Genomic DNA, 16,652 nt, shown 5'->3' on the forward strand with positions numbered 1-16,652 from the left:
CAATTATACTAAAATTTAGATATCATGCATAATCATGTTATGAATTACGGCCAGAGAATATACACAATTTTTTATTTTCATTTCCAGAAATTAAAACAAACATTTTCAACTTTTTGAAATGAATATAATTTGTAGCCCACAACTAATTTAGGGGATACAAACTTTAACTCGTAACTCAACTTTTTTCTAATGAATTACTTCATCTGTATGGAGAATAAATCACAGAGTTAACTGTTTTTTTTTTTTGTAATTAATAGAAATAAAAAAATAAGCGTTTAGATTTCATCCTACTAGAAAAAGAATTTACGTCTCAAAACTGGTAAAAACTATTTATTACAAATCAGGTGATTATTTCACAATATATACAGGCATCTGGATATAAATTACATAAATTAGAACGATAAAAACAAACTTTGCATACAGTAAAATGGCACTTCAGATCATCAGTCAGTAGAAAGTAGTGCATGAGGAAGGAAATGTTTGGAATAGAAGTCAGAAGCTTCATCTCCTGAGACAAGATTTCACTCTCCATCGCGTGTTGGCGCTCAGGACTGCGCACTTCAGTGCCTACGCGATTCTGCTGTATGGAGGAAGTGCAGAAAGTTCCTGTTCCTGTCCGGGGCAGATTTCCATGAACGACAAGGGAGAGTTCAACACCCGCTCGTCTCCACCTGCAGGACGTACAGCAGCGTCTCATCACTGATTCCAGACACATTCACCTGAACGGTCATTTCTTTTTTTTTTCTTTTTTTTTTCTTTTTTTCAAACTTTTTTTTTTAAACAAATAATTAAATCTAATAATGCAAAAGAAATTGTAAAAAAAACCCAACATTTTTGAAATAGTATTTATTACATTTGTAAAAACATTAGAAAAATATAAACTATTACATTTGCATATAATATAAAAGAAACTATAATATATATATATATATTATATATATATATATATATAAAACTATAATAAATATTGTAGCTTATATGTTAGTTATTATTGTATTTCAATATTCAATGTCCATAAATTATATTAGTAAAATTAGATAAATTAATATTCAGAAAGGTTGTAATACACTAAAATTAGAAACAAATTATACATTAATTATTGATTATATAATTTAAATGGTTTAATATTTTGTTTGATTATTTAATATTTTCTTCGTTATTTCATTGTATTCTATTCATTGTATTTCGTAAATTCTTTTATTAAACTTCATTTTCGACATTTCTTTGTTGTCTTAAATTTTTTATTAAAAATATATATACAACAATCTGTACACACACACACACACAAAACTCACCATGCCAGGAACAAACCAGTTCACCTGAAGTACTAGGATCACTCTGAGGAACAAGTGTCTCCTATAAAACAGACATACAGACACACAGACACACAGACACTGGAATAAATCTTTCTAGAAAAAGCCCTCAATGAACCCAGGAATGTAATAAATATAATAAATATCCAAGACATTTCCACCCAATAATATAAATCACAGTATCAGATGTGTGTGTGTGTGTGTGTGTGTATGTGCTCGCACAAAAATATATTTCATCTGCTTCATATCTGATGCTGTGTTTTATATTTAGGTACACTCACGTGAGTGTGTGTGCGCGTGCACGTGTACTCACCATGCCCGTGACTGAATCATAGCAGCCACAGAGCGGCAGACTGCGGCATCCCACGTACATGATAAGGGATGAGAAGATCAGAGAACCGACTCCGGCTAACACCATGGTGCCGTTTGCTCCCTTCACCATGCGGCTCAGGACAAACTTCTGTATAGGACACACACACACACACACACACACACACACACACACACACACACACACACACACACACACACACACACTTTTAGCAGCTGTACCATTACAGAAATCAGTCTGTTCGTAGGGAACTAAATGCACAAAATAGAGTCGGTGTGATGCAGAAAAAGGTTGTACCACTTCAGTGATGTGACGGGGGTGAAAAAGTTCATCATCTTCCTCTCCGTAACTGAGCGTTGCGCCAGCGTAAACGAACACGATCACAGTGGCGACGTGAGAGACGACGCACGAAATGATCATGATGGAGACCTGAAAGAACGGATAGAGAAATAGACGGGTTTAAAAGATTCTTTAAAGGGAATCCTATAAATAAAATGTAATAAATTCGGGCACTTGGGCATTTTTTCAAGCTTATTTCTACCAGCTTTGGCTTTTGTGTAATTAATACAGAGATATGGAAAATCACAAATCAGCAAGTTTACTGGTTGCTAGATGAAGTAAGTGTCCAAAAACAGTTGATGTTGAGCATTTTATACATGGCACTGTAAATATTTCTGCTCGTTCTTAAAGATTAGTGATTTCATTAAGATTGTTTCAACACATTTTTAACACAATATTCCAAAAACGAGTGTTTAACATGAAATATTTACATCATACACTTACTGTCATTTATATACACTGTTCGGACAAAAGTTTGTGGACACCCAACTATAAGATTTGCACATTTATTCCACATTTAATCCCCATTTGCTCTTGTAAGAACCTCCACTCTTCTGGGAAGATGTTTCACTAAATTTTGTAGAAATATCTGTGAGATTTATTCAGTCACAAGGTTGCCTGTAGAGTCACGTACTCGTGTGGACGAGTTCAGGAGGCCTGTGGTGCAGTCAGTGGGAAAAATTCATCCCAAATATTTCAGAGGTCAAAGCTCTATAGCAGGAGAACTTCCACTCCAACACATGTAAACCATATCTGCGTGGAGTTGTGCACAGGAGCATTGTCCAGGTTTGGGTCTCATAGTCTCAGTGAAGGGAAAAGTTTATTCTACCAAATGCATCCAATGTAATCCTTTTTGTCGAAATTTTTTAGTTCAGAATCAAACATCTCAGCTTCTAGAGCTTTTACATTCGTTCTTAAAGAGATTTTTATTCAAAATGTTGATAGTAGTTAGAAAGATTTGTTTACATTTTATACTAAAAGCATTAAATATTAATACAAAAGTAGCAGTATGGTTTCTTGATCATTTTCTTGTTCAAATACATTAATGACAATTTGCTGATCAAATGCTTTCTTTGAAAACTCTGTGTATTTTAATTTAAACATTATTTAACGTCTAGGATTTATTTGACTATAAAGTATCAAACTTTAATCAGACAAAACAGATAAACTATAAATGATCACAGTGCACGATAATCGGAAACTCACCAGCGTTGGGTTTTTCCTTTGTGAGGCAAAGAGCGCGAACACCCCAGGGATGGCCATGATCTAAACAAAAAAACAATAAAGAAGCACAGATATTAAGTCCTACAAAAGCAAACATGTCACGTTAATGATTCACAGCCCATGACGTGGTCCAGAGCGTGTGATTAATTACCGAGACGGTTTTTACTCACCAGTCCGGCCCACAGTGGAGCTCTGGTCTCACTGAGGGTCGTGTTCATACGAAACACCGCGTCTATAAAACCACAAACCACACACACTCCGGCACACGCCACCTGCAGGACTCCTACCACCACCGCCAGCTTCTGGTTCAGGATGTAGTATCTGTAACGCTCCATGCTCTCAGGGCTCCAGAGACACACCAGGAAATCTAATGAGAGAAAATAAAAGATTTTTAGTATACTGTATATTTCCTTGTTGAATTTCTCCTATAAACACTTTCCCGCTGGATCACACACATATATACACATAATATCTATAATATAAACATTATGACATTATAACCTTTGAAGTGAAGAGCACTGATTATCTTCACCATGGCATCTGTTAGTGGGTGGATTTATTTATTAGGCAGCAGGTGAACATTTTGTCCTCAAAGTTGATGTTGGAAGCAGGAAAAATGGGTGTAAGGATTTGAGCGAGTTTGACAATTCGGGACGTCTAGACGTCTGGGTCAGAACATCTCCAAATCTGCAGCTCTTGTGGGATGTTCCTGGTCTGCAGTGGTCAGTATCTATCAAAAGTGCTCCAATGAAGGAACATTGGTGAACCGGTTACAGGGTAGTGGACGGCCGAGGATCATTAGAAGGCTGGTCCGTGTGGTCCAATCCAACAGACGAGCTTCTGTAGCTCAAACTGCTGAAGAAGTTCAGGCTGATAATGATCAAAGAGTCATAACTGTTTTGGCAGACTGATTGGTTGGTGGGTGTGTGTGTGTGTATAGGGTTTAAATAGATTATTACCTCTAATTAGCCCAAATATATTAAAGCAAAGCACCTGAACCCTCTTATTGTCTTTTCTAACAAAAGAAACTCACCTACACCTGCACATTAATGTCCACAAGTACTCACTGCATCTTCAAAAAAACACACACACACACACACACACACACACACACACACACACACACACACACACACACACACACACACACGAGACTCAAGACAACCACAAAACAAGCGACTTTACCTTCCACTTCTTCTCTCCACAGCGGTTCGTCACTTCCGGGATCCGAATCCAGCGCGTGTCATTTACCTACAAGCAGCGCAGGTGCAGCGTACAGGCCACGCCCCTTCCCTGTTTTCTGTCGGAGTGGGCGGGGTTAACCTGGTTGACTCACAGTATTCGATCTATATCTATACAGCACCAGTCCAAAGTTTGTGTACACCTTCTCCTCCAATGTTTTTTTTTCTTTATTTGTATTATTTTCATTTTACACTAATACTGAAGACATCCAAACTATTAAAGAACATGTATGGAATTATGTAGCAAACAAAAAAGTGTTCATCCAGTAATCCAGAATATGTTGTATATTTTAGATACATACATTACAATAATTACATTTTACATTACATTAACTACACTTAGCTTTGATGCCAGCTTGTCAAACTCATGGCATTCTCTAATCACATTCACGAGCTATCTACCTGGGATGGTTTTCAGTTCAGGATTGCCTCATCAAGAGTTCATTCGTGACATTTCTTGCCTTCTTGAAGTGTTTTAGACTGTCAGTTATGTTGTGCAGAGGAAAGAGTGAATACAGGGTCAATAACCCTATTAGTGCTACTGTACAAATCCGTATTATGGCAAAAAAATCAAGACTGTCTGAGGAAAGAAATACCAAGAGCTACCTCTGCTGCAGAAGATTATAAGTATTACTAGCCTCCAAGCCCACAAATTTACATTAATGTCTCTCAGAGTTCAAGTGGTAGACATATTTCAACATCCAGTGTTCAGAGAAGACTGCATGAGTCAAGCCTACTCAGTCAAATTGTGGCAAAGGAACTATTACTTTGGAAGAACAACAGGCAGAAGAGACTTGCTACTAGATTAGTGGAAAACTGCTTTGTTCTGTTGAGTCCTTTTTTGGGATTGTGTGGGGTTGCTTTTCTGGTGACGCTGTTGGTGATTTCATTTAGTAAAAATGCTATCTATCCCATCTGGTTTGCGGGAAAATAACTTGTTTTCTAACATGACAATGACCCCAAACACACATCTATTTTATTTAAGAGATCTTCAAGAAGGACGGTGATGGAGTGCTGCATCAGATGACTTGGTCTCCACACTCACCCGGTCGAAATCCATTTGCGAATGAGTTGTGAGTGAAGAGCGAAGAAAAGGCAGCCAACAAACGAGCCTATGTTGTGTACACAAACATTTTATGAGGTCTTCTTTCACAAAAGTATACATTAATAAACTGTAGATCAGTTGCTACATTATGTTGCTTTTCTGCTCACCACAGTTGTGGAGTCCTTCCAGGTGAACAAAATCTGTCCATTTTCCTTTTATTATCAACCGATTTTGTCTCATTATTTATAGCTACCATACTATTCTTTCATTTATACACTCACACTTGGGCTAAACTACTCAATGGCACTGGGCAGTTTTTCCTAATCTGTAACTGTCTAGTCTGGCCAGAGGTTTCAAATTCTATGGTTGGATCAAGATTTAAATAGCACAGTATTATGTAGGTCATGTGTATCTCCAACCAAATACATTCAGGATTTAGATCTCAGTTTGAAAAACTACTCCTAAAAGCAGTACACAGTAAACCATAGCTAAATAGTGTGAATGTTCCTCGAATGCCAAAGTTAAGACAAAACCTAATGCGACTTTCTATATAAATCTGTATCTTCTATACCTTTTTGGTTTACCAGATTTCATTTCCCCCAACTGTAGCTTCGGCTTCCCTTTACCAGAGTGCAACCTGAGTTGGTCTTCTTGTAGCCTTGTTCTTCAACAAGTTGTGTGTTCTGAGATGCTTTTATGCTCACCTTAAATGTAAAAAAAAGGTTATTTAAGTGCCCTTCTATATAAACTCCTGAAACTGTTGTAGGTGAAAAATCCCAATAGGCACTGAAATATTTTTTGAGTCAGTGGTCAACAAACTGCCTGCCCCCACATTCGAAACGTCCCTCTAAACAATGCCAGAGACATATTTTTTTAATTGAATTACTTATTTCATATCTGTATTTAATAATAAAGGTTGGCTTTCAAACTAAAATGTCCATTAGTTATTAAAAATCCATACTGATAGTTTTTCCGTCCTACGGTCGGCTGTCATTACAAGAGCGGCCTCTAGAGGCGAATCGCTGATGCCACGTGCTGTTAGTTTTTACATGAGACTGGGTGCTGCACGGAGAGCACTATATTAAATGTATTATTGCTAATTGATTAATTATATAATTATATTTATTAAAGATAAGCACATTTTTTATGATTCAGTACCGTTTTTATTTTTGTGATACAGTTCAATACTATTTTACAGCGAGTGTTATGTTTGTTTTTTATCCAGTATACATTTGAAAAACTATCCGCAAGTACGATCCGACCGAGCTATCGGTAAAATCAACTATTTGTCGACCTCTTGTTATTAACATAATTTAGTTATTTGTTCGATTCACCCTTTATGCATGTGCATAAGTAAGTAAATGTTTTGATTTCAATAGTAATTAATGAAAAGTTTTTTATTATGGGAGTAATATTCTTTTGCTTTTTAGAAACGTAATGCTCATTTCTCTGTATGCTGCATAACAAAAACAAATCTAGTATTATTTTATTGTATAAAATAAATACATTTAAAATCATTAAATCTCCACTATAATACTGGTGGTCACCCCGACCCGGGTCCCCATTAAAGAAAGGAAAAATTCTGTGGCCCTCACAGAAAAATGTTTGGGGACCCCTGCTTGAAGTGAACATCTGAAACCTGTATCAGTACAATCTGCACTGCTGACTCATGAGTGGGTATCTGCATGAACAAGCGGTTGTACCGCTGTAATATGTACATTGTAATAAAAGGACGACGACTGTCATGTTTTAAAGTTTTATTGATAAATCCCGGATTAGAGATACTGCATATCAAAGACCTGAATTCATTACTTATTTTGATCTGCTACGTATTTCTCTCACTCCGACACGCTTTCACACTTCACGCACTTTCACACTTTAATACAAAGGCAAAAATGAAACATTTACTGTGCGGTTCTAATACTGTTGATTGAATTGTAAGGAGAATCTAGAGTTAACTAGTTCAAGTAGTCCGAAGCTAAAGAGACAATGCTGCATTGTGAAAACTGCACTGACGCACAAACGGGACTAGCGATAGCTATTGGAGTTTAACCACATACTAAGTGGCTGCATTGCCGTGACTCGTAGAGGTTTAGCGTAGCAGCAAAGAGCACCCGATGGGCTCGGTAGTGCATAGTTCTCACTTCGGATGAGTTAGATGAGCCATGGAGCTAATTCACGTCATGCTGTGCTTCAGTCGGTCGTTATACATCACTGCATTCAGGATGCAGGTTGTTGAGATCTGACACCTCATAGCACCTTCGTTATTTAGAACAAGACTCTGTAAAAGCCAAGCATTTTGCCTCCTACCAAATGAGAATGATAAAGAGAGCAGGTTATCCACAATATATTAAATACAAAGTTGTTTAGCAAACAGCAAGACAGTAAAAGAGGCAGGTTTAGGTGATGCTTGGCATGATGCAAAAAGTTTTAGTTTGTTTTTAGTCCTTCGCTTCCCTTTCTGCTTCTCTTTGCTGAAACTCGCGCAGCTCCCGTTTGTACCAGTCGGGAGCCTCCGGACCCGATTTCCCAGAAGATTCATGGTCGTAACCGTATGCGACTGTGAGTTCTTCATCTTTTCGAACTGCTCGGATTGTCCGGACGCATTTTATCGGCCCGAAGCGAGGATGAACAAACCTAAAAATAACGAGAAAGACAAGAGGCAAGGTGAAGATGCATAACAGCATAACATGGCCACCTTTCTAATATTGTTTTTGGTCCCCATTTTGCTGCCAAAACTCTCCTGAACATTAACAGCATGAAATTCTTCAGCAGTTTGAGATACAGGAGCTCGTCTGTTGGATCGGAACCACACGGACCAGGCCTTGCTCCTCACGTGCATCAACGATTCTCGGCCTCCCATGACCCTGTCGCTGGTTCACCACTGTTCCTTCCTTGGAGCACTTTTGATAGATTCTGACCACTGCAGACCAGGAACATCCCACAAGAGCTGCAGTTTTGGAGATGCTCTGACCCAGACGTCTAGACATCACAACTCGCTCAAATCCTTACGCCCATTTATCCTGCTTTTAACATCAACTTTGAGTACAAAATGTTTACCTGTCGGATGTTTCTAATTTGTCGAGTAAGTGAAAGTTTTTGGAACAAAACTGAAATAACACAATATTAAAAACTAAGTTTTAACCTACAGGTATCTCCAGCCAGATATAGCCACGTTTAGAACTTAGTATAAAACCCCCTCCAAAAGCAGTACACAATAAACCATAGATGTGAAGTGTGAATGTTCTTCAATTGCAAAAAACATCAAAACCTGGTGTGAATTTCTATATGAATCTTAATCTTGATAGATACAGAAACATCTATGATGGTTCAAATTAAAAATAAAAAGGTAGTGGCATAGAGAGGAGATGTGCAAAAACCTTTGCTGAAAACAGGAAGATGGTAGCTCAGTGGTTAAGGGTCACCGATTGGTAGATCGGGGGTTCAAGCCCCAACATCGCCAAGCTGCCACTCTTGGGCCCTTGAGCACGGCCCTTAAACGTCTGTACTCCAGGGGTGCTGTACAATGGCTGACCCTGTGCTCGGACCCCAGCTTTCTAACATCATTGGGATATGCGAAAAATAAATTTCACTGTGAAGTAATGTACATGTGACAAGTAAAAAGCCTTTTTCCCCTTGGAAATGGCAAAAATAATTATTCCCTCTTGAATCAATTTGCCTGCAAACATGTGATTAGATTATAACCTTAATTACCAAGTGTTCTGGGTCACGGCACCACAAGTTTCACCGAATTATTATGATTACAGTACTGTTGTGTTTAAAGCCCTAAACAAGCTATTAAGCACAATGATCTCTAAATTCCACAACAGTTTACAGTGCTTAACACACTACATTCAATTCACACATCATTTTATACTCACGGGTCGTATTTGCAGTTGGGGGTAAACGAGTGATTGGCTTTGTGTCCAAGGGATGCACAGTAATTCTCTGTACGGGTAAAAGGTTCAGGCACATCGATCACCGTGTCCTCGTCTAGCGAAATTGTGTTCCCATTCAGGGACCAATCACGAGCGTCCACCTGGCAAAACACGACAAAATTCTTATAGTTTTATTTTTCATCAGTACAAGTGTAGAGAAAATGATTTCTTAAAGGGATAGTTTGTCATTTTAGGAGTTCCCCTGCTACCTGTGAGGTTTAACACAATTAAAATATAACCCATTTTCTAAAACTCCTAATAACCACATGTGTATTGCATTTAAAAAAATCAAACATGGCTATGCTTTGGCTGGGAGAAGAGATCAAGATCATTTCTGGGCCAGAAAAATCTAAACAAAAGCATGAACCAAAATCCAATTGGGTGCAATTTTCTATAGATATTTTTGAAGAAATATTAGATTTGAGAATAACATTTCCATGTCATTTTAGATTGTTAAGCTGTATAGCTAGTGTTAATTTAGTTTAATATAGATCAAGAGCCGGTTTTTAAAATGTCAAACTGCAGCTGTAAATGTTTTTGGGGAAGAAGCAGTTTCCTTTCCAGTCACAACAAAACATATTAAATTTTTCATATTCAAATTTTGATGTACATAATAATAACACAAAACACACACACACCTCAGTGTGTGTGATGCGCACTCCGTTGTAAAAGGCCATGATTGTGTCGGCATCTGAATCAGTTTTGGCGAACAGACCTTCTCCTGCTCCAGAGATCAGCGACTGCCCCACATACGCACTGTCGTAAACACACACACACACACACACACACCCAGGAGTGTGTTTAATCCATGGTGTACTTGTATTAGAAAGTGTTACAGGGTGAGTGTAAAAAGTCTCCACTCATACTACACTATAGGGACAAAGGTTTGTGGGGACCTGACCTGAAGATTGGTGTTTTTAGAACGTCTTATTCCACATTTAGTCTCCATTTCTTGTTAGAATAACCTCCACTCTTCTGGGAAAATGTTCCACTACATTTTATGGGGATTTGTGCAACATGTGGGTGAGGTGAGGAGGCCTGGTGTGCAGTCAGTTTTCCAATTCATCCCAAAGGTGTTTAAAAGTGAAGGGACAATTTAATTAATTTCAAAAGACGTCCCAAAGTGTCTCCAGCTTTGTGGTAACAGTTTGTGGAAGAACCATATATAGCTGGAAAACTCAGGTGTCCCAATACTTTTGTCCATATAGTGTATCTACATACAACAGTAGCTGATGTGATGAAAATATATTACATTATACACATTAGGTGTGGAACCTTACACAAAATTCACAATTCGGTGAATGGGGATGAAATTCGAAACATAAAATGGTTATTTTTTTATTAAGATAGTTTTTTTTAATATTATTATTAATATTTCTGATCAAAATTTTAACAGATTAAATTTTTTATAGCATTATTTTTTATTTATAATATTTTATGAAAAATAGAATAAATAAAATCAATGCAATACACGATTATATTGTTTAAATAAAGTGATTAAATTGGCACAAATTAAATAGATTAAATTAAATTATATAAATAGTAAAAATCCAATTAAATAGTTTACATTTGTTAGATCCCATTTGGGTATTACAGATGTGCGCGTGTGTGTTTTACAATTAATTTTCTAAAACATATGATCTACTTAACTGTTTTAATTAGGTCTTCATTAATTTCATCCTTTATTCTAGATATCACTCTCTCGATATGAAAATTGTCAGGATTTTCTCCTTTAAAGAGACATTTTTAAAACTTACACCCCTAATACACATACAGTTCATTTACACGAAGAAATAAAGTACACTGCCAGTACACTGTAATATGGGTATGACACCTCCAGTGGATTTCAGCAGAAGCCGGGTTTGGCTCGTTAGAACAATGCAGACGTTGCCAAATCGCTCATTAATCACATTAAAACCATGGACAATTGTTTTCCTGGAGTCACTGAGTTAAAGCCTGAACCCGGCACAACTCAGAGCAAAGACAGCTGTAGCTGTTATTCAGGAAATAAAGACAAATCAATTGGGATGTTGAGGTTTGTGTATATTACATTATGGACCTTGGTTGCCATGTTGGTCCTCCTTTATCAAGCTTATTTTCCAAAAAGAAACGTATTTTTCCAGATTTTTCCCCCCTTTACATAATAATAACCCCTTTGTGTAATATGTATATGAGGTGATAGCAAAAACATTGAGGCTAGTTTTGTAACACGCCAACAGATGGCAGCACAAGGCTGCACGCAAAGTCACAGGGAGCACCGACTTTCATAAGTCAGAGTGTCAAAAGACATCGTCCTGTGTACGTGATGTTAATTTGTCCACGTGTGTTTCCACGTCTGCGATTTCATCATGGACAGCATGTTGGAACAAAGAAATTGGGCAAATCTGCCACTAAGAAAACATCTGACATGTTTCGCAAGTTTAAGGCGATGCTGCAATGAGTCGTTCTAAGTGTTTTGAGCGGAATGCGCACTTCAGGAGCGAAAGACGACGAGAGATCAGGAAGACCTTCAAAACAGACGAAGAAAAGACCATCTACTGGCAGGTTTTAATGTGTCTGAGGGAGGACATTCGGTGAAAAACAACCGGATCTGTGGCGCACTAGTCTCGAAACTCCCTGATACCACCTTGTATTTGGTTGCAAATGAATTTGAAGGTTCTGGATTATACCAACCGTTGGCTCTCATAGGGGTCGAGTAGCGTTTTGTGAGCAGCGATACAACAGGAAGTGGGTTTGTCATAGAAGTAAACAGGACCTAAGAGGGGGGAAAAAAAGGGAAAAAGTTCTCATCAGTATTGAAAACTCAACACCAGTCCAATACAAATTTGAAGTTTGTGCTTTTTCAGAAGACACGTGCAGGTTTCTTTAGTTTCTAAGCAACAAACTCGGTCATCGATCTATAAATGTCCAGCAGTCTGCTAACATCTTCTCTCTCTCTTACAGAAGTTCTTGTTTGAGCCAAAATGTGAAATTTGGACTCCTTTTAGTCATTTAATGTTCAATTATTGTGTTTTTTTTGCAAACAAAAGGAACATGCGCGTGTCTCGAAAACCATAAAAGCCTAGGTCTTTCCAAACTTCTGGCAGGCTCTGTAAGAAAAGAAAAAAAAGCAACACTATGAGGACAAAAACTAAACTGGTTTTAGAGTCTGTACCGATGACCGATCACATTATGAAAATATCAATCTTGCTTAGTAAATTACCGGCTTGCTCTTCTCAGCGGTTCGTAACGGTTGGATAAGGTTTCCATATATCTGGTATGACATCATAATGGAGCTTGAGGATTTAAGATACGGTGCCAAACGTTTGCAATGGGATCGCAAGGATTTACCTATATGAGGTAATGGTCATTTAATGGACGTCTGTGCTATTTGTAAGGGATAAACTCTCGAATATTCCATTAAGACCCAATTCGATTTGTGGATTCGGTGTTTTTCTAGCTGAAATCCGATCGCTGAAGGGAGCCTGCAGTGTTACTGACTGTCAGGATGAACAGTGAAATGAGGTCTGCCGTTCTCCTGAGCGGTCAGCGTGGCCAGTTGGGCCTCGATGAGCTCGCCGTCCACGAAGCTCCCGTACAGAGCCGTGCGTCCGTCAGGGTAAACGTAAGCCACGGCTTTGCCCGTCATCTCGCCGTCCTCGTTGACCTCGCCCACCACACAGCCTCGGTCCTACGCGCCAGAACAAGAGTCCGGTTACAGACGTGCATCTCCTCGAAACAACAACAACGACGCAGTAAACCATACCGGGTAGTAGATCCAGCAGACACCACAGCGGATGTTATCTTTGTACTGCCCCTTGAAGATCAGACGTCCGTCCGGGTCGAACTCCTGAGCAGGACCGTTCAGCTCGCCGTCAACGTAGGTGCCGTGCAGAACTCCACCGTCCTCGTACGTGTACACACCCTGCCCCTGGAGCGCATCGTCCACGTAGAAGCCCTCCAGAGTGCTGCACGAATAAGAACGAGGTAAGACGGCGCCAAATCAGAAAAATAACATATTGTAATAGACATGATTTCTCAAAATACAAAAAATAAAATAACAGGATGTTTCTTATAGTAAAAGACTTTTCTTGTACGTTCGTTTTTTAATAACCAGATACACCACTATATGAACAAAAGTATTGGGACACCTGACTTTTTAAACCACGTGGTTCTTTTGTACACACATAATTGGTATTGGACGTCTCTGGATGCGGTCGCATTCAACCTTCCCTTCACTTCCCCCAAACCTGTTCCAGCATGACAATGGCCCTGTGCACAAATCCAGCTCCATGAAGATATGCTTCAGATGGGTTAGTGTGGAAGATCTCCTGACCTCAACCCTTTGGGATCAATTGGAACAGCCTCTTCACCACACCTCACCAACATCAGTACCTCAGCACAAATTCTCCACAAAATCTAGTGGAACATCTTCCCAGAAGAGTGGAGCTTATTATAACAGTAAAGGATGAATAAATGTGAAATGGGATGTGGAAAAAGCACATACCAGTCAGTCTTCCTTCACTAGGTAGACACTGCTGCAATTTCTTTATAGAAAGGAATGTTTTTTTTTCTTCCTGAATGCGTTGGTCAAGTTTCGCTCTGTTTACAAGAGACGATTTTATTTATCTAAGTTTACACAATATCACCTTCAAAATAGTCTTCCTGTACAGCGATACAGCGCCCCCATCGTACGTGTCCTTGAAGTCTTCTTTTCGAAGCGTCTCAAGCAGCGTCTGCGATGCGCGCTGGATCGCCGCAACGGAGTCAAAAACGGCGACCTCCGAGCTGCATCTTCATCTTCATCTTCGGGAACAGGGCGAAGTCCGCAGGAGCCAAATCCAGCGAGTAGGGTGGGTGCGGACATGAGATCACGTCGTTTTCGGAGAGTTCGGTGACAGGGTTGCGCACGTGCTCAGATTAGCACCGGTTGCACAGCTCCCGATGTACACGGGACGATGTCGTTCGGCACACTGGCTTATGAAGGTCGGTGTTCCCTGTGACTGTGCGTGCAGCCTGGTGCTGCCATCTGTTGGCGTGCTATAAAACTAGTCTCGAAACTTTTTGATACCACCTCGTATATTCCAGACAAAGACAAAAACACAGTCAGTAAGCATGAGACAAGGACAAAGTTCCTCGACGTGCTGATAATTAATTGATTTAAAGTTATCGCCAGACTTGCAGTATAGAGAGAGAGATTATATATATGACTCACTTTAAGCCAATTACAGCTACATTGTCTGTGAGAGTGTCTGTCTGAGTGTCTGTGTGTACGCAGTGTTTGTGAGTTTGTGTGCATGAGTGTGTCTGACTCATCTGAAATATGAGTCATGAACATGTCTGAGAAGTTCTGGCTTGTGTAAGTGTCAAAAATAACACAGAGCTGTAAACCATCGCCTTTAAAACGAGTTCACTGCGCGAGTCTCGCACCTGCCGTCGAAAAAGAAGAATTTGCCCTTTCCGTTCTTTTCCCCGTGAACAAAACGGCCTTCGAAGCGGTCACTAGACGAGTAGGTGACGGTGCAGAAGCCATGTGGGAGCTCATCTTCATCTAACGGGCCTGTGGAGACAAGACGCCGTCAGCCAGACGAAACACACAAAACAACCCCCCTTGTTTCCCAACACACACACACACACACACACACACACACACACACACACAAGCTCTAGAGCTTAATATTGAACTGGACTATTGTGCCTAAAAGAACAGAAATATATTAAACAGTGTAGAATAATTGGGAATAATTTCTAAAGTCTGCTCAACAAGTCGTAACAAGTTGTACACGGCTTTCTGTCTGTCCAAAGTTTTCAGGTCAAATCCTACACCTTCTTCATGGATGCACTAATTTACATTCAGTCAATTGAGCATTAAGCATTTCAAATTTCATTATTGTAGTGATAAAAGTACATCATAGTAAGAATAAACACAGTGTCAAAATCACAGCTCATGGCTGGTTTATATGTTGGAATTGTGCTCAGATGTCCTCCAAATATCATAAATTTTTGTAAATAAGTGACGCACCTCTACTGCCTGTGAGGCGAAGTAACACATCGGGGATATCTGTACCACCCGTACATCTACAATTTCTACTTGATTAAATCCTAAATTTATAAAAAAAAAAAAAAAGTTAATTCCTGTTATTTCTTCAGTTGTAACAGCTGTAATTCTCCATTCTATCAAAGGCCTGTTTATTTTTACACTCTTCTGAGTTGGTCCACAAAATATGCGGACGCTGGAGACTCCTTCCATCAAAATACACACACAAACACACACACACACACACACACACACACACACAAATATCAATTAATAATATCAATTAATAAATATAAATATAGACAACTCTGATTTAAGAATTTTAAAAATGAGAATAAAGTTAAAATAATATCAAATTCCTGCCATACACGAAAGGCTTGACATTATGACGTCACAAATTCTGCACATGCAAATGAGGTTATTTAAAAAAGAAGAAATCTGAAAGTATTTCCTAAATTCTGATCAGGACAAATGAATAGCCAAAAATAAGGCTAATGTTTTCCCTCTTTTAGACTGAATTAAAATGAATTTCTATATTGTTTGTATATAATTTTATTATAAATTCCGACGCCCTGACTCAATACCGCCAAAAAAAAAAAACAAGCCTTTATAAATATGGATGGCGATCTTACCTTCTACAATCTCCTCCACATTGTCGTCATCGCTGTCCATGTTTTATATGAGCAGTTTCTCGCCAAGTTTGTGAAATAAAAGCAAAATAAAATCAAGATTTTGCTCTGGACACAGTCTCAGTTCACCGGACCGCAGCGTGCACATGCACACGCACATGCACGCGCATTCCACACGCTTTTTCAATTCACAGCCGCCATGTCAAGCACCGTTCCAGCGTGCGTACGTGCGCGCACTCGCACCGAAGCACGCTGCAAAAATTCCCCGGATGTTGTTACTTCATTCGTATTATGCAGACCGCTGACCGGAAGACTGCACGCTGCGATCTTCACATCATCTCCAGCCCCTGTTCCCGCATATAATAGTGTTTCAATCTACGATTTTGAACTCGCTCACATACCAGAGCATTACACAAGGGCGATTCCAATACATGGAGGGAGGGGTGCTTCCGTCAATTTTCCTCTTACACGTTAAAAAAATGTTTTTATTTAATACTCAGTTTTACAAAATATTTCACAAAAAAATGAAAAACTATAAAAAAAACTTAGATTTTTCCCCCCACATAAAACGAATCC

The 16,652-nt window shown here is 39.0% G+C and overlaps 2 protein-coding genes across 8 annotated transcripts; both read right to left on the reverse strand.

Annotated features, from left to right (window-relative positions):
* Window positions 1-317: 317 nt before the first annotated feature.
* On the reverse strand, window positions 318-4,510 carry zgc:113425 (uncharacterized protein LOC541425 homolog). 4 transcript variants are annotated; one of them, XM_046849811.1, is made up of 7 exons: window positions 4,393-4,510; window positions 3,378-3,574; window positions 3,190-3,249; window positions 1,942-2,073; window positions 1,627-1,773; window positions 1,296-1,356; window positions 318-671 (listed from the first exon to the last, which is right to left on the reverse strand). In XM_046849811.1, the coding sequence occupies exons 2-7, from the start codon at window positions 3,540-3,542 to the stop codon at window positions 568-570; spliced, it is 669 nt and encodes a 222-aa protein (XP_046705767.1). In that variant the 5' UTR covers window positions 3,543-3,574; window positions 4,393-4,510; the 3' UTR covers window positions 318-567. The 4 variants fall into 4 exon arrangements, with proteins under 4 accessions (XP_046705767.1, XP_046705768.1, XP_046705766.1 ...); XM_046849812.1 differs by lacking the exon at window positions 4,393-4,510 and adding an exon at window positions 4,241-4,333; XM_046849810.1 differs by lacking the exon at window positions 4,393-4,510 and adding an exon at window positions 3,709-4,130.
* Window positions 4,511-7,235: 2,725 nt separating this feature from the next.
* Window positions 7,236-16,425, reverse strand: setd7 (SET domain containing 7, histone lysine methyltransferase). Of its 4 annotated transcripts, XM_046849591.1 has the most exons (9): window positions 16,080-16,425; window positions 14,841-14,970; window positions 13,177-13,378; window positions 12,912-13,101; window positions 12,105-12,186; window positions 10,070-10,187; window positions 9,375-9,532; window positions 8,874-9,050; window positions 7,994-8,130 (listed from the first exon to the last, which is right to left on the reverse strand). In XM_046849591.1, exons 1-8 carry the CDS (start codon window positions 16,117-16,119, stop codon window positions 8,915-8,917), a joined length of 1,056 nt encoding a protein of 351 aa, XP_046705547.1. In that variant the 5' UTR covers window positions 16,120-16,425; the 3' UTR covers window positions 7,994-8,130; window positions 8,874-8,914. The 4 variants fall into 4 exon arrangements, 2 of the variants coding, with proteins under 2 accessions (XP_046705546.1, XP_046705547.1); XM_046849590.1 differs by lacking the exon at window positions 8,874-9,050 and having other exon boundaries at window positions 7,236-8,130; window positions 16,080-16,420; XR_006925833.1 differs by lacking the exons at window positions 7,994-8,130; window positions 8,874-9,050; window positions 9,375-9,532; window positions 10,070-10,187 and having other exon boundaries at window positions 12,634-13,101; window positions 16,080-16,420.
* Window positions 16,426-16,652: the final 227 nt, after the last annotated feature.

Source organism: Silurus meridionalis, chromosome 5 (assembly GCF_014805685.1).
Source record: "Silurus meridionalis isolate SWU-2019-XX chromosome 5, ASM1480568v1, whole genome shotgun sequence".
Lineage (NCBI taxonomy): Eukaryota > Metazoa > Chordata > Actinopteri > Siluriformes > Siluridae > Silurus > Silurus meridionalis.

Excerpts from the sequence above, each read along its gene's own strand:
- zgc:113425 (XM_046849810.1), bottom strand. The coding sequence starts at position 3,742 with ATGGTGAAGATAATCAGTGCTCTTCACTTCAAAG. Across the intron at positions 3,250-3,377 it reads CTCCACTGTGGGCCGGACTG|ATCATGGCCATCCCTGGGGT; the intron begins GTGAGTAAAAAC and ends TTTTTTGTTTAG. Across the intron at positions 2,074-3,189 it reads AAAGGAAAAACCCAACGCTG|GTCTCCATCATGATCATTTC; the intron begins GTGAGTTTCCGA and ends CCGTTCTTTCAG.
- setd7 (XM_046849590.1), bottom strand. The coding sequence starts at position 16,119 with ATGGACAGCGATGACGACAATGTGGAGGAGATTGTAGAAG. Across the intron at positions 13,102-13,176 it reads TCTGCTGGATCTACTACCCG|GACCGAGGCTGTGTGGTGGG; the intron begins GTATGGTTTACT and ends TCTGGCGCGTAG. Across the intron at positions 12,187-12,911 it reads TTTCACTGTTCATCCTGACA|GTCCTGTTTACTTCTATGAC; the intron begins GTCAGTAACACT and ends CCCCCCTCTTAG.